Source organism: Amblyomma mixtum, chromosome 5, assembly GCF_055824585.1.
Source record: "Amblyomma mixtum isolate Tamu chromosome 5, ASM5582458v1, whole genome shotgun sequence".
In the NCBI taxonomy this organism is placed as follows: Eukaryota; Metazoa; Arthropoda; class Arachnida; order Ixodida; family Ixodidae; genus Amblyomma; species Amblyomma mixtum.
The window spans coordinates 199,664,753-199,689,619 of NC_143016.1; the positions used below are offsets into that span (position 1 = coordinate 199,664,753).

A 24,867-nucleotide genomic window follows, 5' to 3' on the forward strand; every position below is an offset into this window, starting at 1 on the left:
TTCGGGTGTCCACCGCGAGCGACGTGCTCCGCATGGGCTCCGCAAATTTTGACCAGCCAGGCCCGATCATCTCAACGGACCTCCAAAATTTTTGTTGGAGCTTGAAGAGGAACAGAAGCGGACCACTTGGACACCAAATTCGAAGAGGTGGGCCCATTTTTGGGTTTTCTACCGGACTTTGAACTTGCCGAGTGGCGGGGTGCGAGCTAAGCCTCGTTGGCCTAGCACGACTACGGGCGTTCGAGGACTCTCCGGCCTCGTCACGAGCGCCGACGACGATGGCAACGGTCCCCTACCACGACAACCGACCCAACATCGAGAAGGCACTAGAAGATTCGCCAAAAAATTTCATGGAAACCCAGGAGATGGAAGAAGACTGCCACGTCAGCACTCGGCCAACGGTCGAGGCGGGAAGCGAGGCGGTTTTCGCGCCTCAAGAGGCCGCCATGCTGGGCCCGCAGGGAACGCAGGGCGGAATCGAGCAGGACGACGACCAAAACTGGGAATTAGCCACGTCGAAACGCAAGAAGAAACCCCGCAAGGAACGGAAACACCCCGGAGACTTCCCGCCTTCCGCCCAGGCGGATTTTGACGCGAAAACCCCGGGGAGCGCCTCCACGGCTGCTGTCGCGCCAGCTGCGCCGAAGCAAGACAAGAAGGAAGCGGCGCGTCGGCCGGGCCCGAGATTGCCGCCGCTCCCGAAAGACGATTTCAAGATAATCCTGAGGCCGAGGGGCCTCGTGGTACGATCGCTGCAAACTCATCAAGTCGCCCGAGCCGTAGTCGCGGCGACCAGTGCAAAGTGTAAAAGTGAAGACTTAATCATAAGACTACGAAACGGTTCGAACATCATCATAGTCAGCACGGACAATGAAGATGCAGCCCAGAACGTGAGACGCATTAACCATCTAGCGTTCGGTGACAAAGTGTACGAAGTCAACGCCTACGTGGCAGCCCCCGAGGGCACTCAGCGAGGCGTGATCCACGGCATAGAACCGGGGACATCATCCGCCGAGCTCAAAGCCAACTTAAGGGTGCGGACCCAGGGAGTCAAGATCCACAGCGCCCGAATGCTTGGAAAGTCAAGCTCAGCCGTCATCACGTTCGACGGACCCACCACCCCAAGACAAGTACTATACTACGGAGGGGAGATGTGGTGCTACCCATACCGCCCAACGCGGCAGATTTGCTATATCTGCTGCCAACAAGGACATAGATCGGACGTCTGCCCCAACCCGGAGAGCAAGGCCTGCAGGCTCTGCGGGACGCAGAACCCAACAGAAGGACATTCGTGCGCAACCAAGTGCCTGGTCTGCGGAGGCGATCACGCAGCCGGCACGAGAGTGCAAGCACCGGCTCAAGACGGCCGAAGAGCTGCGAGGAGGACCCCCACGAGGAGGGCCCTCACAGCGACAAAGCCGGAGCCGGAACCGAAAGGGAGGACGTGGACCAAGGTGGTTCAGCTCGTAGCGGACCGGGAGCCAGGGCCGGGACGAGGCGAGCCAGTCCAGGAGCCAGTCGCAGAGCCAGGGCCGGGGGCAGAGCTGGACCAGAGACGAGTCCTACCCACCCCTGGTAAAGCAAAGCGGAGGCCCGGGACAACAAAAACAACAACAGAAGAAGAGTGGAGTGAAGGTGAGCTGGGGAGCAGGCCCTCCCAAATCACTCTTTCCGCACTCGGGTCAGAAAAATCAGACAAATCATCATCATTTATTTACCCTTAAGGGCCCCAGGGGGCATTACATAAGGGGGGGGGGGGGGTCGAACAGTAATCAAGTCACAAAGAACAAAGAACAAAGTTGGAACATAAACTTAGACACATGTAGATACAGCTGTGAACACTTCAAAAGAAAAACAAGCGAGTAAGTAGGTAAACACAAGAAAAAGAAAGAAAAAAAAGAAAAAGAAAAAGGGCCTTCAACGGGAATCATTTGCGGAATAAATCAATTAACATCTGTTTAAATTTTAGGGAATTAACTTCATTCACAACACTGTCAGGAAGGACATTCCACTCGGCTATGGCAGCTGGCAAGAACGAGGAATTGAACGCATTGGTTGAACCATGAATGCGTTGGATACTACGGCAATTAAACAAACGTCGCGATGATCTTAGAGGGGGCAAAATTAGGCTCTCACGCAGTTGGGGAAAATTATAATAAAGTTTATGAAATAGACAGAGCCTTGCTATCTTACGACGGGATGCCAAGGAAGGTAAACCAACGGAGGATTTGATATTAGTAACACTCGACCAAGAATCATAATTTGATGTTATGAACCGAGCTGCTCGATTTTGAATGGCCTCTAACATATGTGCTAAATACTCTTGATGGGGATTCCAAATGCTCGATGCATATTCAAGTTTAGTGCGGATGAAAGTTTCGTATGCGATTAGTCTAACCTTAGGGGGAGAAAATGTGAGCGATCGTCTGATGAATCCTAGTGATTTAGAAACGCTAGCAGCCAGGGACGTAATGTGCTTCGACCAGTTAAGATTACTTGTTATTTCTATGCCGAGGTATCTGTAGGATTCAACTTCAGATAGCGCGGTCCTGTCTAGCGAGTATGAAAAGTGCAGGTTAGATCGTTTACGGGACACGTGCATAAACTTGCATTTAGTTTCATTCAATTTCATGAGCCAGGTAGAGCACCAACTTTGTATCAAGTTCAGGTCGTCCTGCAGCAATGACTGGTCGTTCGTAGTGCTAACACGGCGGTAAAGAACGCAATCATCTGCGAACAAACGGATGGATGATGAAATGCCAGCAGGAAGGTCATTGATAAAGACAAGAAACAGGAGCGGCCCAAGAACTGAGCCCTGAGGCACTCCGGAGGTAACTTTAGTAACGGTAGAAGGATGGTTGTCGATGACGGTGTATTGCGAACGATTAGTTAGGAAACTGCGAATCCATGATAATATCAGCGGGTGCAGTGAAAGGGAGGAAAGTTTAGCCAAAAGGCGCTGGTGGGGAACTCGGTCGAAAGCTTTAGAAAAATCGAGGTAGATGATATCTGTTTGAAACAAGGAGTCAAGGTTTAGGTGGAGGTCAGTCGTAAATTCAAAAAGTTGAGTTTCACATGAGAAGCCAGAACGGAATCCGTGTTGGTTTGGAAAGAAAAAAGAATTTCTATCGAGGTGATTAGCTACTTGGGAGTAAATAATATGTTCAAGTAGTTTACACGCAATGCATGTTAGCGAGATGGGACGATAATTTGATGGATCAGAGCGGTTCCCTGCCTTAAAGCAAGGCACGACTCGGCTAATCTTCCACTCAGACGGAATTTGGCCACTAGAAATAGATTGCGTGAAAATGATTTGCAGGAAGTGGCTGGATATTACTTTGGTACATTTAAGAATTTTCGCAGAAATGTTGTCGGGCCCAGGAGCACTTGATACCTTTAAATCTTCAATAAGTTTACATATTCCTTCGGCTGAGATACTAACAGGTGGCATTTCAGATACATTTAGGCTCTGTGATGTAGGAATGTTTACGGCTGGTTCGTGGGTGAAAACAGATGAGAAGTACGCATTCATTACGTCCGAGCGAAGCTCATTTGGAACATGACAACCATCTTGATCTAATAAAGATATATTATGCGAACCGCTACGACCTGGAGTTAAAATAGTCCAGAACTTTTTTGGGTTGTTTCGAAGGATATCGAGTAGGTCATTGCTGTAAAAATTTTGTTTAGTGCTCTTAAGCAACTTGGTGTAATTTCTCAGGCAGCTAAAATATTTTTCCCATTTAGACGCTAAGTTGGAGCCCTTAGCTTCTCTAAATAATCGTTTTTTCTTATTGCACAGACTTCTTAAAGAGTTGGTAAACCACGGTTTTCCGGCATCACCACGAATGCAAACGAGGGGTACATAAGATTCAGTTAAAGAGGTAATTTTATCTCTATACATGGACCAGTTATCATCAATAGACCTGAAAGAGGCAGTCTGTTCGAAGTGGTGAAGAAATTTTGCTAGTTCTTCATTGATTTTAGAAAAATTGGCCTTTTTGTAGTCGCGTATGTATTTCACTGAGCGTTGTCGTGGAGTGATGCGAACTGAAAAATTGAACAACACTATGCTATGATCGCTAAGACCGGCGATGGATGATAAAGACTGGATTAAATCAGGATTAGATGCAAGTGCAAGATCTAGGATGTTAGTGCCCCGAGTTGGTGTTCTGACTGCTTGAGAGAGGTCAAACGAAAGAATAAGATCCAAAAATTCTCTGGAATGGCGGGAAGATGCGGTTAGATTGTCCCAATCGATGTCAGGGAAGTTAAAATCGCCGCTAACTATAAGGTTGGCTCTGGGAAACTGTTTATTTATGTCGAGCAGAATGGTACTTAGGTCGTCGATGAAGGAATGATCGGAGTCAGGTGCTCGGTAACATGCGATTATTATATTGGTGCAATGAGCAAGAGAAACGTTCACGCAAATTATTTCACTTTTACTATTGACTGCGACAGCAGAAGAGACCAGAATACTTTTAACAAGAACCATCACGCCGCCTCCCCTACGCCCTGGTCTGTCACGGCGGAAACAAGTGAAGGATTGCTTATCTTGCAAAAGTTCGTCATTCAGTATATCAGGTGTGAGCCACGTTTCAGTAAAGATCGCAATATCTGTGCTGTTGTCTTGCAATATAGCTTCCACGCCTTCTTTCTTTGGAAAATAACTTCGGATATTTGTTAGTAAAACGGAAACTGATTTATCGATTGGGGCAGGGGCTGCACGCGTGCGATTTTGGAAGCATTGGTGCATAAAGGACCTGTGTGCCTGCGGTGAGCGCTATAAATTTATTTCAACCACAGAATCTTTAACAGCATCGTACACAAACTGTTTGTTGTTCATGATGAGCTTATCAAACCGGATTTTAAATGAGCCACCTCGTTGCTGACCATACGAAAAAAGTTTCTTCCTTGCCAAGCGAACGCGTGCAGAGTAGTCCTCACGGACAGAAAAGGAAGAATTTTTAAGCTTGGAGCTGGCAAAAAGGATACGCCCTTTGTCTTTAAATCTCATAAAGTTTACAATGATAGGGCGGTTTTTTCCTTGTTGGAAACGGCCAAGTCTGTGAGCACGCTCAATATCGTGGCTATCAATTGTGACATCGAGCTCGTCCGCGCAGAATGAAATAATCCGCGATTCAGACTCGGACCAAGATTCATCTTGTTGATCTGCGATTCCAAAAAACAGCAAATTGGACCGTCGGAGGCGGTTCTCAGCGTCATCACATTTATCTGAAAGTAGCTTAATGTCGGATGAAAGTTTAGCCATATCAGGATCGGCTGATGAACTCTGGCTACTTAACTGATTTGAGCTCGTGGATTGTTCCAGGGCGTCAACTCGCGCTGAAAGGCTGGATATTGAATCCTCGACCTTCGACTGAGCAGCGCGAATCAACGCTAGTTCACTAAGCACAGTATTTTGAGAGCATTCAATGCGGGATATAGCCAAGGCAATTGATTCGAGGGACGGCTGAGGGGCGTTATTCTCTGGGGGTCCTGGATTCAATTCCACATCCCCGGCTAGCACAAGCATAAGACAAACGACATATGCGTTGATACACTGGTAGCATGAAGAGCACAAGAACCTTCGCAAACTGCAGTCAGCGTCGATGGGGCACGACACCGCAACCAAAGACGCGTTATCAGAGCGAATGCAAATTGAATTTGGTAAGTAACCAACCTGCATGAAAAAGGGCATTCTTGTGACCTGCATCGTTGCGGTGGCGTGCCCCGAGTGATCGCAGTGTGATGGCGGTATTTGTAGTCCAACCAACGCGGTGGCGCTGAGCGTAGTTCCTGGTTGCTGCCAGATGTGGAAACGGTTCGCCAGATGGGGAAAGGTTGATACAAGCGGGTACTGCACGGCGTCGATTTCGTTGTCCATGAAGTCAACTTGCTGCCGAACGTCGGAATCCATGTCCAGGTTGTAACAGCTGCCTTGACAGCCCGGCGGCGTTGACGTGGTAATCCATATCAGTAAGGCCTGCATGAAAAAGGGCATTCTTGTGACCTGCATCGTTGCGGTGGCGTGCCCCGAGTGATCGCAGTGTGATGGCGGTATTTGTAGTCCAACCAACGCGGTGGCGCTGAGCGTAGTTCCTGGTTGCTGCCAGATGTGGAAACGGTTCGCCAGATGGGGAAAGGTTGATACAAGCGGGTACTGCACGGCGTCGATTTCGTTGTCCATGAAGTCAACTTGCTGCCGAACGTCGGAATCCATGTCCAGGTTGTAACAGCTGCCTTGACAGCCCGGCGGCGTTGACGTGGTAATCCATATCAGTAAGGCCTGCATGAAAAAGGGCATTCTTGTGACCTGCATCGTTGCGGTGGCGTGCCCAAGAAACTAGCTGAGGAGAACAGGGCACTAAAACAAGAGCTCGAACTTTGTCGCGAGGAAACGCGGCAACTTAAAAAAAGAATAGATGATCTCATAAGGGAGATGCAGCTCCAGAGGCAGGGTTCGCCTCCGTGGATAATGAGTCCGCCTCCGCGAACGCCGGGCCCGCCCTTGGAGCAGCATACAGAACAACCACAGAGCTTAGAAAGCAAATTAGAGAGCTTTATGAGTATGATGCAAAATCAAATGACGCAACTGCAAACGCAGATGCAAAACTGTCGTGTCCGGTCGCTGTGTTGAATGCAGCGAAAGACGCACACGGTACTTTAAGACTTCGTTTATTTAAAGCCGATGAGGGTGCGACCAGCGTCGACCGAGGCAGGAGCCGAACTGGCCGCCCGAAGAAAGGAGGGAGCGGAGAAGCGTCCACGGGAGGGAGTGGCTTCCCAAAACAGGAGGAGGATGCGGGGGCGCACCATGGGGGGGCATCTGGCGACAGCGTGCGACGAGGGGCAAGTGGTCGTTAGGAGGAGGATGCGAGTGGTCGTTAGGAGGAGGATGCGAGTGGTCGTTAGGGGCGCACACACACAAAAGCAATAAGGGGACACAACACTTCCTTCCCCCTTAGAAAGTTGCCTGGTATCGTGCAGGGGGTCGGCGCTCACGCGTGGAGGCGCGCTGGCTTTGTGCGCTCGGGGGAGAAACACTTGTAGGCTGGCTGTTGTTCGCTGTGTCTCCTAGGTCTGTCCTGGGCGAAGTCTCTTCTTCCGGGAAGAGGTGCCAGGCTATGTGGGAAGATGGTGCACGTGTTCTCTCCGCTGGCGGACAGCTCTCAGACGGCGTCGTAAATCTACGCAGCTGGTTGAGATGTCGGCGTGCTACTGTGCCATGTATGTTGACGAGCCAAGAGCGCAGGCCTATGCGTCTGACAATTGTAGCTTCCTCCCAGCGTGGCTTTTTCAGAAACTGTCGGGCGAGGACGCGCTGCCCCTCATTAAGCGCGCCGCAGCGCGGAATTGCTTTTTCTTCCCGGAACGTCTCTGCCTTTGGCTCGGGGAGGATGGCTGTGAGCTGGGTTCGCATTTCACGCTCGAACATCATTTTCGAGGGGGTCTCGCCTGTTGTGCTCTGAACCGTCGTGTGCTGCTTGAAGAGAAAGCGCGCAAGGCGGCGCTGCAGCGAGCCTGTCTGATCTCTTTCAAGGGCGCGTTTTAGCTCGGCTACGTAGCGCTGGGCTTGTCCGTTTGTCGCTGGGTGGTAGGGGGCCGATGTAACTGATGAGATCCCGTTGTCGCGATAAAACTTGAGGATCTCCGCAGACACAAACGGTGTTCCGTTGTCCGACACTACCTTGCGCGGCAGGCCGAACGTTGCAAATAGTGATCGGAGGTTGTCAATGACTGCTGCCGAAGTCGTCTGTCCCATTTGCCTTATCTCAAGCCACTTTGTGTAGGCATCTACGACCACAAGGAAAGTGCAGCCCTCAATTGGTCCTGCAAAATCAATGTGCAGTGTGTGCCATGGTGTGTCTGGCTTTTCCCATTCTGGGACAGGAGCTTTCGGCGGGGCGCTCCGGCTGCTCTGGCAAGGCTTGCATTCTCGCACCACTGTTTCGATGTCGTTGTCAATGCCAGGCCACCACATGTAGCTTCTGGCACACTTTTTCATTGCAACGATGCCCCGATGTCCGGCGTGGATGAGAGACATAGCTTGTGCGCGTAGTTCTCTCGGCATCACAACTCGGGACCCAAATATGATGCAGCCGCGATGGGTGCTCAACTCTGTAGCTCGCCTGCGGTAAGCGTCGAAGTTGTCCCCTTTGAGTTTATGCACGTTGCCTTGTTGAACAGCTGTGTAAACTAGCCGGAGAGCTGCGCACTTCTGCGTAGATGCTGCAACTGTGCCTGCTGTAAGCGGAGGTTCTGGCAGTGCTTCGAACATCAGAACGTCTCCTGGTGGAAATGGTTCGTCAACAGTTGCGTCTAGTGGCAGACGGCTTAGCGCATCGGCGTTTTGATGTTTACTCCCATTGCGGTAGACCAGAGCGTAGTCGTACGCTGAGAGTTTGATGCACCAACGTGTCATTCGCGGAGACAAAGTTGGTGGCATAGGCCTTTGTGGTCCCAGAATGCCCAATAGCGGTCGGTGATCGGTTATAAAGGTCACCTTCCGGCCGGCAATGTACTGGTGAAAATGTGTCGCCGCGTAGACGATGGCTAGCCCTTCTTTGTCAAGTTGCGCGTAGTTGCGTTCTGCTTGCGACAACGTACGTGAGGCGAAGGCGATGGGAGCTTCCCTTCCTTGCTCGTCAGTTTGCGATAGAACCGCGCCGACTCCGTACGGTGATGCGTCGCAAGCCAAAAGCAGAGGCTTCCTTTCGTCGTAGTGGCGGAGGACTGTACATCTTCGAATCAGGTCTTTCAGGGCATCGAATGACTGCTGATGGCGTGGCGACCATGTCCATGTCACATCTTTCCGAAGGAGTTGGTATAAGTCGTTGGCCACGGTAGCTCTTTGTTCCAAGAACCGGTCGTAGAACGTCAAGAGTCCGAGAAAAGCCTGTAGCTCCTGCTTGTTTGTTGGAGCTCGTGCTTCTGTGATCGCTCGCACTTTGTCCTCGGTAGGGTGAATGCCTTCCGCATCAATTCGGTGTCCCAGAAATTGCACCTCTGGCACCGCAAAACAGCATTTCACTTTGCTTATGCGCAAATTTGCGTTTGATAGCCTTTCGAGAACGAGCTCTAGGCGCACTGCATGCTCTTCAGTGGAAGTGCCACTGATGATGACATCATCAAGGTAGACACAAACTCCTGGGAGGCCCTGAAGAACTGTCTCCATGAATTTTTGAAATATGGCTGGGGCTGCAGCTACGCCAAAAGGCAGTCGCTTGACTTTGTACAAGCCCTTGAGTGTGTTGATTGCCAATAATTCAGCAGTTGACTCGCTCACCTTGAGCTGCTGATACGCCTGGGTGAGGTCCAATGTGCTGAAGACTCTTGCGCCACGCAGTACACTGAATACTTCTTCAGGTGTCGGTAGCGGGTAAGAGGACGCTTTAGTCGCAAGATTGACGGTGCTCCGGTAGTCTCCGCAGAGGCGTATGGTTCCGTTCTTCTTGCGAACTACGACAAGTGGTGTGGCCCATTCTGAATGCTGCGTCGGCTCGATGACACCTTGCTGCTCCAGTTTGTCCAACTCTTTTTCAACTGAATCTCGGAGAGCAAACGGCACCGGCCTGGCCTTCAGAAATTTGGGTTGCGCGTTGTCCAACAACTCCAGTGTGACCGGGGGCCCTTCGTTTCCTGGAATCTCTTCCGAGAACACTCTTTCGTATTTCTCTTGCAGTTGCTCAACCATGTTCTGGCTCGGCGTCTGGTGTATGCCGCATATCATCACGCCTAGTGGAGAAAACCAGTTTCTCCCTAGAAGGCTTGATCCTGTGCCCTTCACAACAAGCAGAGGTAGCGTATGGGTCTGGCCGTTGTAGTTAACCTGCACGTTGGCAGAGCCCAATAGTGGCAGATTCTGTCCTGACCACGTTCGCAGGTGCGTGTCGTCTTGTTGCAGGGCGGGTGCGTCAGATGGCCATGAAGTTCGGAACGTGTCCTCACTGATCAGAGTACAGGCTGCGCCGGAGTCCACCTCGAACTTAATCAGCTGGTGATGTACGCTTACTTCTGTAAAAATCTTCGGTCGCGGGCCGAGATTCATGGTGTTCAGGTCGTACAACACAGATGGTGTTGCTGATGTTGTTCCATGGAGATCAGGTAGCGGCGTATTCTCTGAGGCGTTGACGCTGTGATTAGGCTGGGAAGGTGACTTTATCTTGGCAAGTCTCCGTTTCGTAATGCATGCTCTTTCGATATGCCCTCGCTTGTGGCAAAAATTACACGTGGCTGACTGGAATCGACATCCCTGGGGGTTGTGTTGGTCGTCACACCGCCAGCAGCGTTGTGCCTTTTTGACCGATTTTACAACAACAGAAGGCTTGCGCACCTGGTTGCTTGTCTGGTGTACCGGCTCGGTGTTCCGGCGAATCCCTCTCTGCTGGTGACCGGCGCTCTCCGCTCGAACGGCGATGTCGTAAGCTTTGCTGAATGTGAGGTCCTTCTCAGCGAACAGGCGCTGCTGCAGTGACTCGTCACTCAGTCCGCACACAAATCTGTCGCGTAACATCACGTCCAAGGGAAGCATGGTGGTGTTAGCAGAAGAAGCTGCGTCTCCCTCCTGCCCGGTAGCTGTTGTCGACAGCGTTCCAAAATTGCAGTCGGCAGCGAGCTTCTTGAGCGCGGCTACGTAGGCGCTCACAGTTTCTCCTCCCAGTTGATCTCGTCGTTGGAAGCGAGCCCGGCTGTAGACCTCGGATGGCCTTGGGTCGTAGTGCTTTTGCAGCGCTTTTACGATGTCGTCGTAAGACACTGCCGCTGGTGTGCTTGGCTGAATAAGGGCGCAGACAGTATCGTAGGTCTGCTCCCCGCACAGCGTCAGCAGGTTGGCCCTCTTCAAGGCTGGGTCTGTGATGTTGTTAGCTTCAAAGTAGAACTGAAGGCGTCCAACCCACGATGACCACGATGAGCCGTTGAACTCTGGTATCTGATTGGGAAACCCTCGCGTAGCCATGGCTTGTCAATAGCGTTGCGTAGCGCGGGTCGAATCCACTTTCTCGTCGCCACTGTCGTGTCCGGTCGCTGTGTTGAATGCAGCGAAAGACGCACACGGTACTTTAAGACTTCGTTTATTTAAAGCCGATGAGGGTGCGACCAGCGTCGACCGAGGCAGGAGCCGAACTGGCCGCCCGAAGAAAGGAGGGAGCGGAGAAGCGTCCACGGGAGGGAGTGGCTTCCCAAAACAGGAGGAGGATGCGGGGGCGCACCATGGGGGGGCATCTGGCGACAGCGTGCGACGAGGGGCAAGTGGTCGTTAGGAGGAGGATGCGAGTGGTCGTTAGGAGGAGGATGCGAGTGGTCGTTAGGGGCGCACACACACAAAAGCAATAAGGGGACACAACAAAAACCAAATGACACACATACAGCAGAAAGTAGCGCTGCAAGATCAGAACTTCCGAACATACGTCAAAAGCCAAAACACACAAAAAACCACAAATGACGCCAGAGACAGGCTTTTTAATGAAAGAAGATTCGGAGCAGAAAACCAAAGTGGAAAAAGTAGTGACGCAATATGGCAGGACACAACCAACTAGACATATGGCAGTGGAACTGCAGGGGATACCGGCGCAAGCAGGGACTCCTCCAGCAGTTCATTAACACTAGACACGCAACACCAGACATGATCATGTTACAGGAGACTAACATAACACCCACCCTGAGGGGCTATACATGCCAGGAAAGCGGACGCACCGCCACCCTCATCAGCAACAAGCTGGTCACCATAGCACACAAGGAGATTGAGGGCACACAGATAGAACATGTAATAACAGAGATTATACCCAAAAAGAAACACAAGGCCAAAAGCACTTTCATAGTTAACCTTTACAGCCCCCCCAGACAAAGGGATGGCGATTTTAGCAAGCTTTTTTCGGAGGCGAATAAGCTAGCCAAGACGAACACCTTAATAATCGCGGGTGACTTTAACGCAAGGAGCTCGAGCTGGGGATACCAAAAAACTGAGAAAAAGGGGCAGCAGATATGCGTAGCGGCGGAAAACATAGACTGCGACCTCCTAACGGATGAAAACCAACCAACTAGGCGAGGTAACAGTGTGAGTCCAGATACTTGCCCTGACCTCACCTTTATTAAGGGAGCAAAGCAGGCCGAGTGGGAAAATCTGCTGGAAGACCTTGGCAGTGACCACTACATTCTAAGAACGAGAATCGAAGCAGACAACGTAAAGAAGAAGATCGGAACGGCCCACCTTACCAACTGGGACGCCTTCCGCAAGCACAGCGAACGGCTAAAAGGGGAAATCACTTCCATAGAGGAGTGGAGCCAACAGCTGAAACAAATACAAGAACTCTGTACAAAGGAAATAGATAGAACAGAACAAGCACCGGAGGTGGACAGGCGGCTACTCGGGCTATGGGAGGCAAGACGCGGGCTCACCAAACGCTGGAAAAAACAAAAGCTAAACAGAAAACTCAAAAAGAAGATTGCGGAAATCACGATGAAGGCAGAGGAGTATGCGACGCAACTGGCCAGGCAGGGATGGCAGCAGTTCAGCAGCTCACTGAACGGCACGCTCAGCACGGCCAAGACGTGGCGCATACTCAAGGCCCTCATGGACCCAACCAAGACAAAAGCAGAAAGTGGCAAGGCAATTCAGAAATTGGCCTACCAGTACGAAGGATCGGACGAAGAACTGCTAGAAGCAGTCCGCATCAAATGCTACGGCAAGGACAACCCCCAGGGCTACAACGGGGAGTACCAAGGAGCAGAAAATCCCGCAATGGACAGGCCGATCACAAGAAAGGAAGTCCAGGCGGCGATAAGCGCGACATCAAGAAATACAGCAGCCGGCGCAGACAAGATCAAGAACGCCTTGATCCGCAACCTCAGCGACGAGGCGATCGACCAGCTCACGGCGCACCTCAACATGCTGTGGGCAGAGGGAGTGGTGCCGATGTAATGGAAGCACGCTGTCGTGGTTATGATACCCAAACCCGGCAAGAAGCTTCAGATTGAGAACCTGAGACCCATTTCCCTCACGTCGTGCCTTGGCAAATTGTACGAAAGAATCGTCACCAGGCGAATTCAACAATACCTGGAGGACGAAGAACAGTACCCGCACAGCATGTTCGGCTTCCGGGCGAACCTGTCGACTCAAGACGTCCTGCTGCAGATCAAGGACGAGATCATAGACACGGCACCTAGAACTGGCGAAAACATTATCATGGCCCTGGACATCAAAGGGGCCTTCGACAATGTTAGCCACGAGGCCATTATGGAAGGCCTAAACAACGCCAACTGCGGAAGAAGAACCCACGACTACGTAAGATCCTTCCTGTCAGAACGCACAGCGACTGTGGGATTGGGAGACCTGCGAAGCGACACCTTTACCACCCCACGTAAGGGCACGCCGCAAGGATCCGTAATCTCACCAGTGCTTTTCAACCTTGCAATGATCGGACTGGCCAGAAGACTCAGCAAGATCGATGGCATCCAGCACGCGATGTACGCCGACGACATTACGGTCTGGGTGAATCGAGGCTCGCTAGGACAAAAGGAAGAGAGACTGCAAGAAGCAGCAACGTGTGTAGAAGAGTACGTGAGGGAAAGGGGCCTAGTATGCTCCACGGAAAAGTCGGAACTTCTTAGGGTAGGGTCCAACCCTACCAAGGAGGAACTGACAGTAAAGTTAGAAGGCCAAAATATACCAGAAAGGGATATGATACGCATCCTGGGCATGTGGATCCAAGGAAGCAGGAGATGTACCTACACAATTAGCCTACTCAAGAAGTCAACAGAACAAATAAGCCGCATGATAAAGAGGGTATCACAGAACAGAAGCGGGATGAAAGAAAGCGACACGATCAAGCTCGTCAGAAGCCTGATAGTCAGCAGAGTCACGTACTCGCTGCCATACCACCGCATGACCAAGAAAGACAAAGAACAGACGGAGGCGCTGCTAAGAATGGCGTACAAGACGGCACTCCACCTGCCAAGAAACACATCAAATGAAAAGCTGCTACAAATGGGCCTAAACAACACATTCGAAGAACTAACGGAAGCCCAGCTAAGTGCGCAAATAGCCAGGCTCCAGCAGACAGCCACCGGCCGCAAGCTCCTAAAGAGATTAGGGCACAATGTAGAAGGGATCGTAGATAGAACTGCTAGCATTCCAGACGAGGTCCGCCAGACACTGGACATCAGCCCTCTGCCGAGAAACATGGATCCCAACCTCCATGCCGCTAGAAGGCAGGCCAGGGCAGACTATGTGAAGCGGAACCTAGCCACAATGGAAAACACAGTATACACAGACATGGGACCGCAGGACCAGAAAGTTCCGAGTCGCGGCAGCAGTGGTAGATTACATGGGGGAACCAATTAGCAGCGCGATATTAAGAAACTGTACGGTAACGGAGGGGGAGGAATCTGCCGTAGCTCTAGCGGCGGCCGAAGGTTACCGTAGGAACAAGTCTTTGATAATCCTGACAGACTCCAAAGCAGCATGCAGGAACTACATACAGGGCAAAATAAGCAAGGAAGCGCTGAAGATCCTCCTCGAAGCAAAGCTTCCAAATAAGACCTTAAGACACAGGATTTTCTGGATACCGGCACACACCGGGATAGAGGGTAACTCGAGGGTAGACAGCCTAGTTCGCGAGATCACGAGCCGAGCCGGGCAGTCGGAAACCCTGGAGGACCCCATGACGGTGGAACCAACATATGCAGAAATATTAATTAAACTATCACAGAGGGCGGAGATTCAAATACCCACCACCGCACACATCATTAACACAGCACGAGGCGGTCTGCTGGCGGAGACTGCAAGCAGGGACTTTCCACAATTTATACATACTACATAAGATGTTCCCTACACAATACAGGGACACATGTCCGTGGTGCGGAGCAACCCCCACGCTATATCACATCACATGGGAATGCGAACGTAACAGAGCATTTCACAAGCTAAATGACCCGAATGCGGAACAATGGGAGGGCCTGCTGACCAGCAGCGAGCTCACGGCCCAAAGGGCACTGGTGCAGCACGCCTGCGAAGCAGCAAGACTCAGCGGTGCCCTGGAAAGGAGCGCCGACCTTGTGAAGAGGCCGAAGACATGAAGACATCGACCCACCGCTAAACCCTGATTTTTGGAGCATTAAATGTTTTTCACTCACTCACAACATCTTAACCACACATCAGTGACCACACTTTAGGTCAAAAAAGTGCCCCTCCCCCCCTGAATTTGGCGGGTGTCCACCAATATATGTGACAGTTACTGCAAAACTTCTCTCCCTCTAATACAATTTTCATTTTCTTCTTTACGGGCCCTCTTTTTCTTCTTTCACTCCCACTTCCTCCTTTCCTCTACGGTGCGGTTCAGGTGTCCAAGGAGATGACAGAGAATTACTGCGCCATTTCCTTTCCTCAAAAAGCGTTGCGTTCAAAGGGCAAAGCATCGCACCGAACGGGTGATGGCGTTCCGTGGACTCCCTTGCAGCGGTACAACACGCTGGCCCGTTCAACTCCTAAAGGCGAAGCTTATGCGTCATTAATTAGCAGTTGATTAGTATTCAGACATTAATCAGTAATTAACCATTAATTAGTGATTTGTCATCACTTAGTAATTAGTACTCAATGATATGTGACGCCACCAGTGCCACAGAAGCAGCGAAAGTGGTGCGGAAAACGCTTTCGCCTCTACGCACTTAAGACAGTCAAAGTGTCTCCTGAATTTTTTCTTTTGTCGATTCGAGGACCAATGCTTCCGAGCTTCAGGTGGGCTGAAAAGACGAGCGGGACACTATGCCTGCTCGCAACCTTCTTCAGGTTGTGGGCCAAATTGTGCACATACGGCAACGCCACAGGTCTCACCTCTTCACGAGGGACCTCTGCCCCAGCTCTCACTGCCCTCATCATCAACTTCTGTAAGAGGCATTCGGCGACCCCTGTCACGAGCGAACCAGGGAATCCGGCTGAAGCCAGCCTAGCCAATTGGTTTTCAAAACTCGGTCGCATCTTGTGAACGCATGACTTCCTTAGAGCGTATTCAAGGCACAATGAAGCAATACCTCTTTTCACTAATTTGGAGTGCGAAGACTCGTATGGCAGAAGCCCTTTTCTTGCTCGCGGAGCGTAAGACCAAAAAACATGATCCGTACAGAACTCAATTTTGATATCTAAAAACTGTAAAACATTGTCCACGGCAGTTCACACTTAAAATCCAAGCCTTTTTCATGTTGTCTGAATAGAGATAAAACATTATGTGCAGCTTCAGCGAAGCTTAAGCTTGCGGCCTTGGTTAAAACAATCAAAAAATTGTCCACGTATCTAAAAACTTTAAAAACGGTGTTAGCTGGCAAAACCTGATGACGGCCTTGGTCCATTTGTGAAAGAAAAATGTTACATAAAACCGAATTGACACACGAACCAATACAAATGCTCGCTTACTGCAGAAAAAACCGCTGGTCAAATGTTATAAAAGTGGACTCCAGGTAAAACTTTAATACAGTTAAAAAACCATGAACAGAAATACCGGCAGAGTTCTGAAAGGAAATGGGATCATTGCTCTACGCATAGAGATCTACTCAACGCATAGAAATGTCTATTGGCGCCATTGTGTCATACTTTAGCAATAATTCCCTAGCACTTCTTCATGCACATGAGGGTGGCTTCGTCTTTACCTCGGAGGATAACTTCTCGTTAAAGGCAGCCCAAGCGATTGAGAACAATTTTTCACCCATCCCTGTAAGGTCTACAAAAGTTAAAAGTCGTGCAATGGCTTTGTGTGACCGTCTGGGTTTCGTCAGCCTTGCAAACAAAGGTAAAAACGTAGCGCAAAGAGACAAGGACACAGAAAGACAGACAACGCACGGCGCTAACTTCCAACACTGGTTTATTTCAGAAAGGAAAGGTGGTTTTATATCGACATCAAGACCAACACGCCGTCAAACCATGCACTAGGAAAGCGTATCAGCCAGATATGCGAGCTCTTTTGCCAGCAATGAATCAGAGGGGGTACTAACACAATCATCTTTCAAAAGTGATATCCATTCCGCTTCTATGATTTCTCGTGTCAACCGGTTATTGTGCACTTTTAAAACCATGCATTGTTCAAGAAGCGGTATGCAGTGACACCCACGGCAGTGGGCTGACAACCCTTTTCCATGCATATCATCTACGTCACGCCCATGCTCTCAAAGCCTAAACATTCAGGCATCTGCCGGTTTGCCCTACATACTGCTTGCCACAGGAAAGAGGAATCTGATAAATGACATTTTCAATACAACTGACAAACTTTTTCCTATGTTTTTTCGTACAACGAACACCCTTTTTAGATTTTTTGAAATGTTTCGTACACAGATGACTAAACTTCTTAGGCGCCGAAAAAACCACTCTGTCTCCCGAACGTGGAGCTATTTTTTTTAGATAGAAGCTCGAAGGCCTTTGATCGCTTAAATCATACTACATTACTAAGGAAACTTGAAATCTACGGATTTCGAGGGGTTTTCCTAAGTTTACTGAAAAGTTTTCTCCAGTATCGCGAACAAAGAGTGCACATTAATACTCACATATCTGAAATTAGACAAATTAACAGCGGGGTGCCTCAATGGAGTATCCTCGGCCCATTGCTGTTTAATATTGACATGAACGATTGATGAATCAGCTACGTTTGTTATTTACGCCGATGATACTACCATATTTTTTACTTCACCTACTCCAGTGGGCTTATTCAACCGAGCAAACCTTACATTGTTAAAATTGCACAAATGGAGCGCTGTAAACTCATTAACAATCAACACTAATAAAACCAAAGCTATTCTCTTCAGGCCAAAAAATCAGCATGTGTCCGGTACTGGGAATCTAATGATCGGTACATCAGTCATTGACATCGTCCATTCCTTCAAAAGTCTTGGGGTCATATTCGAGGAGCATTTATCTTGGAATTCACATGTCGACATGGTGGCTAACAAAATTGCCAAAGTAGTTGGAGTACTAACCAAATTACGTTCCTTTTTACCGAGCCGAATAAAATTAGCTATATATAACTCACTCATCCTTTCGCACATTAGCTATTGTCATCTGATTTGGGGGACTACCACTGCTACTAACATGAACAAGCTATTGTTACTCCAGAAAAAGTCAGTGCGCGTCATTTCAGACTCCTCATATGATGCTCATACAGAACCCCTCTTTGAAAATCTGAAAATCCGTCCAGTTCACTTTCTGTATAATGACACATTACTCAACCGATACTTTAAAACAAGAAACCAAGGAAATAATTTCATTGCAACATTATCGAACCTCATGAGAAATGATAATGTTTATGAAACACGTCACCATGAAATCTGGCACATTCCATCAGTGCGTACCAACTATGGAAATCAGTCATTACGCGTGAGATTGCCGTCCCTATTGAATATTCGCAATCTATAAAAAAATCAGTTAGTTAAAAGCAAACCTAGAAGAAAGTCTACGTCTTTTCCTACACATTTTAAACTTTCATCAACGTGTCATTTTCTCTTGTTTTTCCTAACGTTCTTATTGCTCGCTTTGTTATCCTGTATTCACCAGTGCTTTCGTGCTGTCGTCCTCTGTTTGTTTTGCTTAGCTATTCTCCATGTATCTGCCTTGTATCATTACCGAGAATGTTTTACTAGTACATTATGAATTGTTGGTCTTATTAATAACAGAATTGTTCATTTAGTTTTCAGTCATGACTTTTTATGTTCTGAATTACAAATCTGCAACTGAAGATGCCAAATATCATTTCTACATATCTGTACGCGCATGAAATGTTAAGGGGCACAGACCCCGTCAAGCTGTCTTCTTCAGCTTTTTGTCTGTACTCCAGACCTCTCTAAAGATGTCGAATAAAGATGAATGAATGAATGAATGAATGAATGAATGAATGAATGAATGAATGAATGAATGAATGAATGAATGAATGAATGAATGAATGAATGAATGAATGAATGAATGAATAATCCATGCAACAACGATAAAAAGACGCCTCGGAGATGGCTAAGTAGTCTAAGGCATCCCTAAACGGAGCTTTCCTGCTGCGCCGCCACTGGTACGAATCCAACTCGGAGTATACATACTCGTTTCGGTTTAGTTGTTCTTTTTACTGCGTTAGCAGTATAGCCTCCTTACGCAAAAATAACCACACTGTGTGTGCGTGCCTGGAGCCTCCACCCTCGGTGCGCACTCCGGTGGGCGCACATCCGGGCACTAACTGGTAAAAATGCATCTTCAACAACATTCACTGGTCCCCCATCACCCACCTGTACCCAATGTAGCCGAGGCGGATTCTTGTGAATGCTCAACGTATGCCGTTCGCCCAAGCATTCTACAAAAAACCACATGCAAGCATAAGCCTCCCGTCTCAGACACCAAGAACCTGATGTATGATAGCGAAAAGTAGATGTAAGCCGTAAAACAGAGAATTCAAGATCCAGCAGTCCGAGAACAGTGTGATGAACCCACCCGCTAACGACTGGCATCAATTTTTTTTTTATAAGCAGAACACTTCAGCGAATCGGCGTGTCGAAATCATTTCATCGCAGTTACATTTCTTTGCAATAGCACCTTTCTGGGCGTTATCACTATCACGTACCAGCGGACGCATGCATTTCGGCATTGCCCCCAATCGGTATTTAATTTTTTCCTTGTATCTCCACCGCTGCCAAGAGCCCGAGCTTTCGTTGCTTTTTTTTCGTCGTGTGCAAAAAAGAATATTCGGATCCTAAAAAAAAAGAAGCTGCACCAATTCAGACATCCTTTGTTTGGTACTATAGATGCTCTTTGTCATGGCTCCGTAATTTTCTTTCGAATCGGCAACAGTTCACACTCATTAATAATCATTTATCTCCTCTTTCTGATGTTACGTCAGGTGTGCCACAAGGGAGCGTCCTTGGTCCCTTACTTTTAATTTACATAAATGACCTGCCGTGCAACATTTCATCCCGCATACGAATATTTGCTGACGATTGTATTGTATACCGATCCATAAAGAGTACTGACGACCACATTTCACATCAAAGTGACCTGGATTTAATTCATGATTGGTGTAGAACATGGCTAATGACCCTAAATGTTTCAAAGTGTAAAATAATCTCTTTTTCTCGAAAATCTGCAAACACTTACTTTAATTACCACATTAATAACAACATATTGGGTCGGGCTACTCAATACAAATACTTAGGTGTTCACTTCTCACCAAACCTTTCGTGGACTGCTCACATAACCACCATTGTTGTCAATGCTTCACGATCATTAGGTTTCCAGCGCCGCAACTTACAAAGCACTACTGCTAATGTGCGTAAACAAGCGTATTTAACTTTTGTTCGATCTCAGCTCGAGTATGCGTCTTCCATTTGGTCTCCTCACCAGAAGTACTTAATTGACATGCTAGAAGCAATCCAAAATAAAGCTAGTCGATTTATTTCACTAAATTATAGTTTTCAATCAAGCGTTACCCAAAAGAAGCTGGAACTTTCTCTCCTTCCATTAAGAGCCGCCGCGGTGGCTCAGTGGTTATGGTGCTCGGCTGCTGACCCGAAAGACGCGGGTTCGATCCCGGCCGCGGCGGTTGAATTTCTATGAAGGAGAAATTCCAGAGGCCCGTGTACTGTGCGATGTCAGTGCACGTTAAAGAACCCCAAGTGGTCGAAATTTCCAGAGCCCTTCACTGCGGCGTCTCTCATAGCATCAGTCGCTTTGGGACGTTAAACCCCATAAAACCAAACCAATCTCCTTCCATTAAGAACTCGTCGAGACATAGCCCTTTTATCTCTGTTTCACAAATTAATTCATGCCACTCGGTCACCTTTATCTCACCTGCAACGACCGTCTTATTCATCAACCAGATCGCACAATAACCTCAGCTACACACGCATTTATGGCAGTACTCACGCCTTTAACTTTTCTCCGCTCCCACGTGCTATATGTCTATGGAATGATCTTCCAAACTGCACTGCATCGCAGCGCAACCACGGCATGTTTCATAATCACCTGGTCAAACATTATATAGATAACACCTAGCACGTTTTCTTCTTTACCCGAGTCATGCCTTTTTTTTTGTCACACCCTGTTTATCAGCCCATTTGCGTTCCTATGTATTTTGCTCATGTTCTTTTTTTCCCGTTACTATTAAGCCTTATTTAGACTGTGAAAGGCAGCATAGGTGAAATCAGCTGGAAGGCGTCGTTTCCTTAAGTTTAGAAAAAAAATTGTGTGAAACTCTAAAAGAATAATATACCCTGGCTTAAGCATTATTAGTGAAGCATAAAGGTGATTTTGCTATTCAAGGTAAAATTTTCATAACAGTGCTACATCATCAGTTACACAGCAGTCCGTGGAAATGACAGTAGGAGGGGGAAAAACATTTCTCTTAGGGCACGCGGAAAACAAATATGTATGACTCTTGTACATTTTATTTACAGGTGTGTTGTTCCTGCCATTGAAGGTTCCAGCTCACACGAAGTCTATGCGGCATCCATCCATGACCCACTTGTGTGCAATCTCTCTTCATGGGCTGCCCGCCTGGAAATCGTCAAACTGGTGAGCACGTGCTTAGTGTGTTGGGGCAAGCATGAAGGGATAACATGTTTGCCTGCAGTAAGATTGCGTACGGCTAATGATATCTAATTATGTATAGTTTATTGAGCAAGCAAGACCAGTGTAAATAGAGCCACATATGAAAATAACGTAACTAAATCATGTCTGTACTTTTCAGGTGACAGCAGAAATAGGTGTGCGTGACACGCAGTGTTGTTCTGTGGCTTTGAATTTCTCTCAGTGACCACAATGTCAAGGTAGCCTCATTTCGATTGGTGCAAAATGCAAAAGCATGCATATACTAAAAAACTCAAGGTAGTCATAAACAGTCAAACTTGTGCCCTTCCTTGCAGTGCATTCTGTAGCGGTTTTCTTGAGTACAAAAAGACTAGTAATTATTTCTTTGCATCAGTTTGGGAAATCTGCCATCAAGTACCTCTAGCTATATAGAAACAGTTTATTTATTTATTTTTATTTATGAATACTGCGATCTTGTACACAAGATCATAGCAGGTGGGAAACAATGTATTAAGATACAAAAATACAGACACACACGAACAAAACAGAATTGCACATAGAAAAATCAGGAAGAAAATACCGCGGCAAGACCATAAACAAAAAATTATTTCAAGTGCTCTTCAAACAAATGCAATGATCTCTGCCTGCCTGACTGTTTGTTTTGATACTAATGATTGGTTTTGCAGTGAGAGTATTTTACATTTGTAGTAAAACTAGACTAGAGTTGAACTTGCGGCTTCAACAATTTCACATATTTGGAAACACAGTGTCTAGCTCGTTGGGAGATTTCAGTGCACAGCGTTGATTAGTGTGCAGGTGATGGTGCGCATCTTATGCAGACGTGACGGACCACCCTCACCATGGGGTCTCATGTGCTCTGGAGCCGGGATGCCAGATTCATGTTTTCTCACCTCCCAGCTGGACTGGTTACCCAGCTGGGTGGCCATACCGGGCTCCTTAGGTGTCTGCAAAGGCCATGGTACAGCATGATCAAGAGTTCTCTGCGAAGGTCACCACAGCTTGCACTGTGCAACCCAACGTATTCATCCACATTCAGCTGCAGGACCATGACACCACTGGCAAGTGGTGGTAATAGCAGGAGCACCAACATCTGCAACAAGGAGGAGGAGAGAGCACCATTTGGATTCTGCCTGACAGACCGGAAGTGCATGATCAGCAGCTGCGTGCGGGAATTGCACTCACTGCCGCTGTTTTCATGTGTAGCTATGCCACAAGTAATCAGTGTACATTTGCTCTGCTTCAAGTTTGATGGCATACTGCTAAGAAGCTGGTGAAGTCTTCATCACTTTGGTGTTCCTCATTAAACTGGACCATATTGATGGTATCCATGACAGTAGAAATCAGTTTTGTCTGGTGCTGCATTTTTTTGTGAGTCAGGAAGTGTCCCAAGTGTTTTCAGTGTGCCGTCTGCCAAATTGCTGAGTGCGTGCTTCAACACATGCTTGGTGATTGTGAAGAAGTGCCGTTCCTTCGTGTGGTGCCTCCCTATGGGTTCTGCTTGTACACAATGCACATTTTATTTGGTGCTTAAGTTCAGTGAAAGACAGGAGGGCACCAAAATGTTTTCCTTCCAGCACCAGGGTGTTGACTGGACATGCTTTCACCAGTGCTTTTCTGTTTGCTTTGGTGTTTGTTGAGAGCCAGCAGTCCAGAACATGCCCAACATACAGCATGGTCGCTGTCTTTAGTCATTTGCAACATATTTTCTTCAGGGTGCAACATGTCTTGTGTGGCACTGTTTGTGTGATAAGATAGCAACATGCTTTGCCTCATGGCATTTGGTTGCCTCTGTGTGCTTGCTTTCGACTGCCTCTTTCACATGCTGCTTGTAGTTATACAGCAGTCAACTATTTTTCCTGAAGGAAAATTCACGTAATTGTTTCATGGTCATTTTCCCAGATGAAAATGCAAGGTCTGGCCAGTGTTTTCACACGTGTACCCATTCCCATCTTCTAGCTGAAATTTTTACCCTTGGCGAAAACCTACAAATTGTACATTAATTCAGTTGAAGGCAAATGGAGGTATAAATTATGCAGCTGGACGTAATTTATGTTTAAATAATAAAGCTCCAAATGGCATTTTGTAGCTGGAAGGGCATGATCCGGTAATGTAATGCCCGCGGACCCTTAAGGAGAAAATAAATGAATGAAATGAATGAAAAAAATAATTCAACTGGAAATGGATCATAATAGTAGTAGTAGTAGTAGTAGTAGTAGTAGTAGTAGTAGTAGTAGTAAACTTTATTGATCATTCTGGGTTACTCAGGCAGTCTTCCCAGGTCCGGTATCTTTTTCTCTTTCCAGGAATTGTGGTCTGGGTTCTTTTTCTATGCTGGGCCATCAACCTTGAATGCATGGATTGGAAGATCACTGCCCACCTGTCCTCTGAATGAAACTCTGTTAGATCCCATTTTCATTGCCTTGTCCCCTTGCATTTCGCTTCGTGCAAATTGTGGATGCTGTTTGGTCATTTTATGAAAAATCCTCGACAACCTGTTTACCCTCTGAACCCTTATTGTGACTGGACCATATCAGTGTACGTGCTGCCATTTTTCTGTTTAGCAAAGGCGACTGTTGGCTACTTCAGCCTGCAAGCTAGGCAACAATAATGCGCATGTACACCTCTGTCAAACGTTTATGTAAGACTGGTTTGTCCCGAAAAATTCTTATCTTTGTAGACGAGACATATTCGTCAATATGTATTGTTCCACTAGGTAATGATTCGCAGTTAGGCTGCATAATGAATTCTAGGATGCATGAAGTTCAGTGATGAAAATAAATTATTTTGCCAATAATGGCTTCCACAAAATTTTCACTGTGCATGTAAAAGACAGCTCACCTTTTTTAAGCAAATTGCAACACCTAAGAGGCAATGCAACTTGTCTCGCTCCCCAAAAATGTAGGGGCACACTTAAGCTCAGCATTCATGGGTGTGACACGACAGTGTTCATGGCTCCCTGCAGCGGTTTCTCTTCACACACACAGTCACTGTTCTTCATTCGTGTTCACACATTTATCAGAGTTGCCTCAACGCAGGTTCCCAATTCTTGTCTTTGAACTCTTCCACACTGCAGTTCACCTACGTAATGTTACTGTAATTATTTTCTCACTAATTGGCACATCTCTAGTTCACTGCAGTAATTACATTGCTAGGCTTCAAATTAAGCCAACAGCACCCACACATCACTCCCCTCCCCTTTCATCATCATCATCATCAGCCTGACTACACCCACTGCAGGGCAAAGGCCTCTCCCATGTCTCTCCAATTAACCCTGTCCTTTGTCAGTTGCGGCCACTGTATCCCCGCAA

General features: G+C 47.8%; 1 protein-coding gene across 1 annotated transcript; it reads left to right on the plus strand.

Moving 5' to 3' along the window:
* On the plus strand, positions 1–24,334 carry LOC149345409 (uncharacterized). The gene is made up of 3 exons (XM_089546618.1): positions 1–1,635; positions 21,406–21,523; positions 22,457–24,334. The coding sequence occupies exons 1-3, from the start codon at positions 279–281 to the stop codon at positions 22,497–22,499; spliced, it is 1,518 nt and encodes a 505-aa protein (XP_089402744.1). The 5' UTR covers positions 1–278; the 3' UTR covers positions 22,500–24,334.
* The last annotated feature ends 533 nt before the right edge of the window (positions 24,335–24,867 follow it).

What these genes read in the sequence shown, in the direction of transcription:
- LOC149345409 (XM_089546618.1), top strand. Translation starts at nt 279, where the DNA reads ATGGCAACGGTCCCCTACCACGACAACCGACCCAACATCGAGAAGGCA. An exon ending in AGAAGAAGAGTGGAGTGAAG is followed by an intron (nt 1,636 to 21,405) that starts GTGAGCTGGGGA and finishes TTTTATTTACAG; the next exon opens with GTGTGTTGTTCCTGCCATTG. An exon ending in GCCTGGAAATCGTCAAACTG is followed by an intron (nt 21,524 to 22,456) that starts GTGAGCACGTGC and finishes CTCACCTCCCAG; the next exon opens with CTGGACTGGTTACCCAGCTG.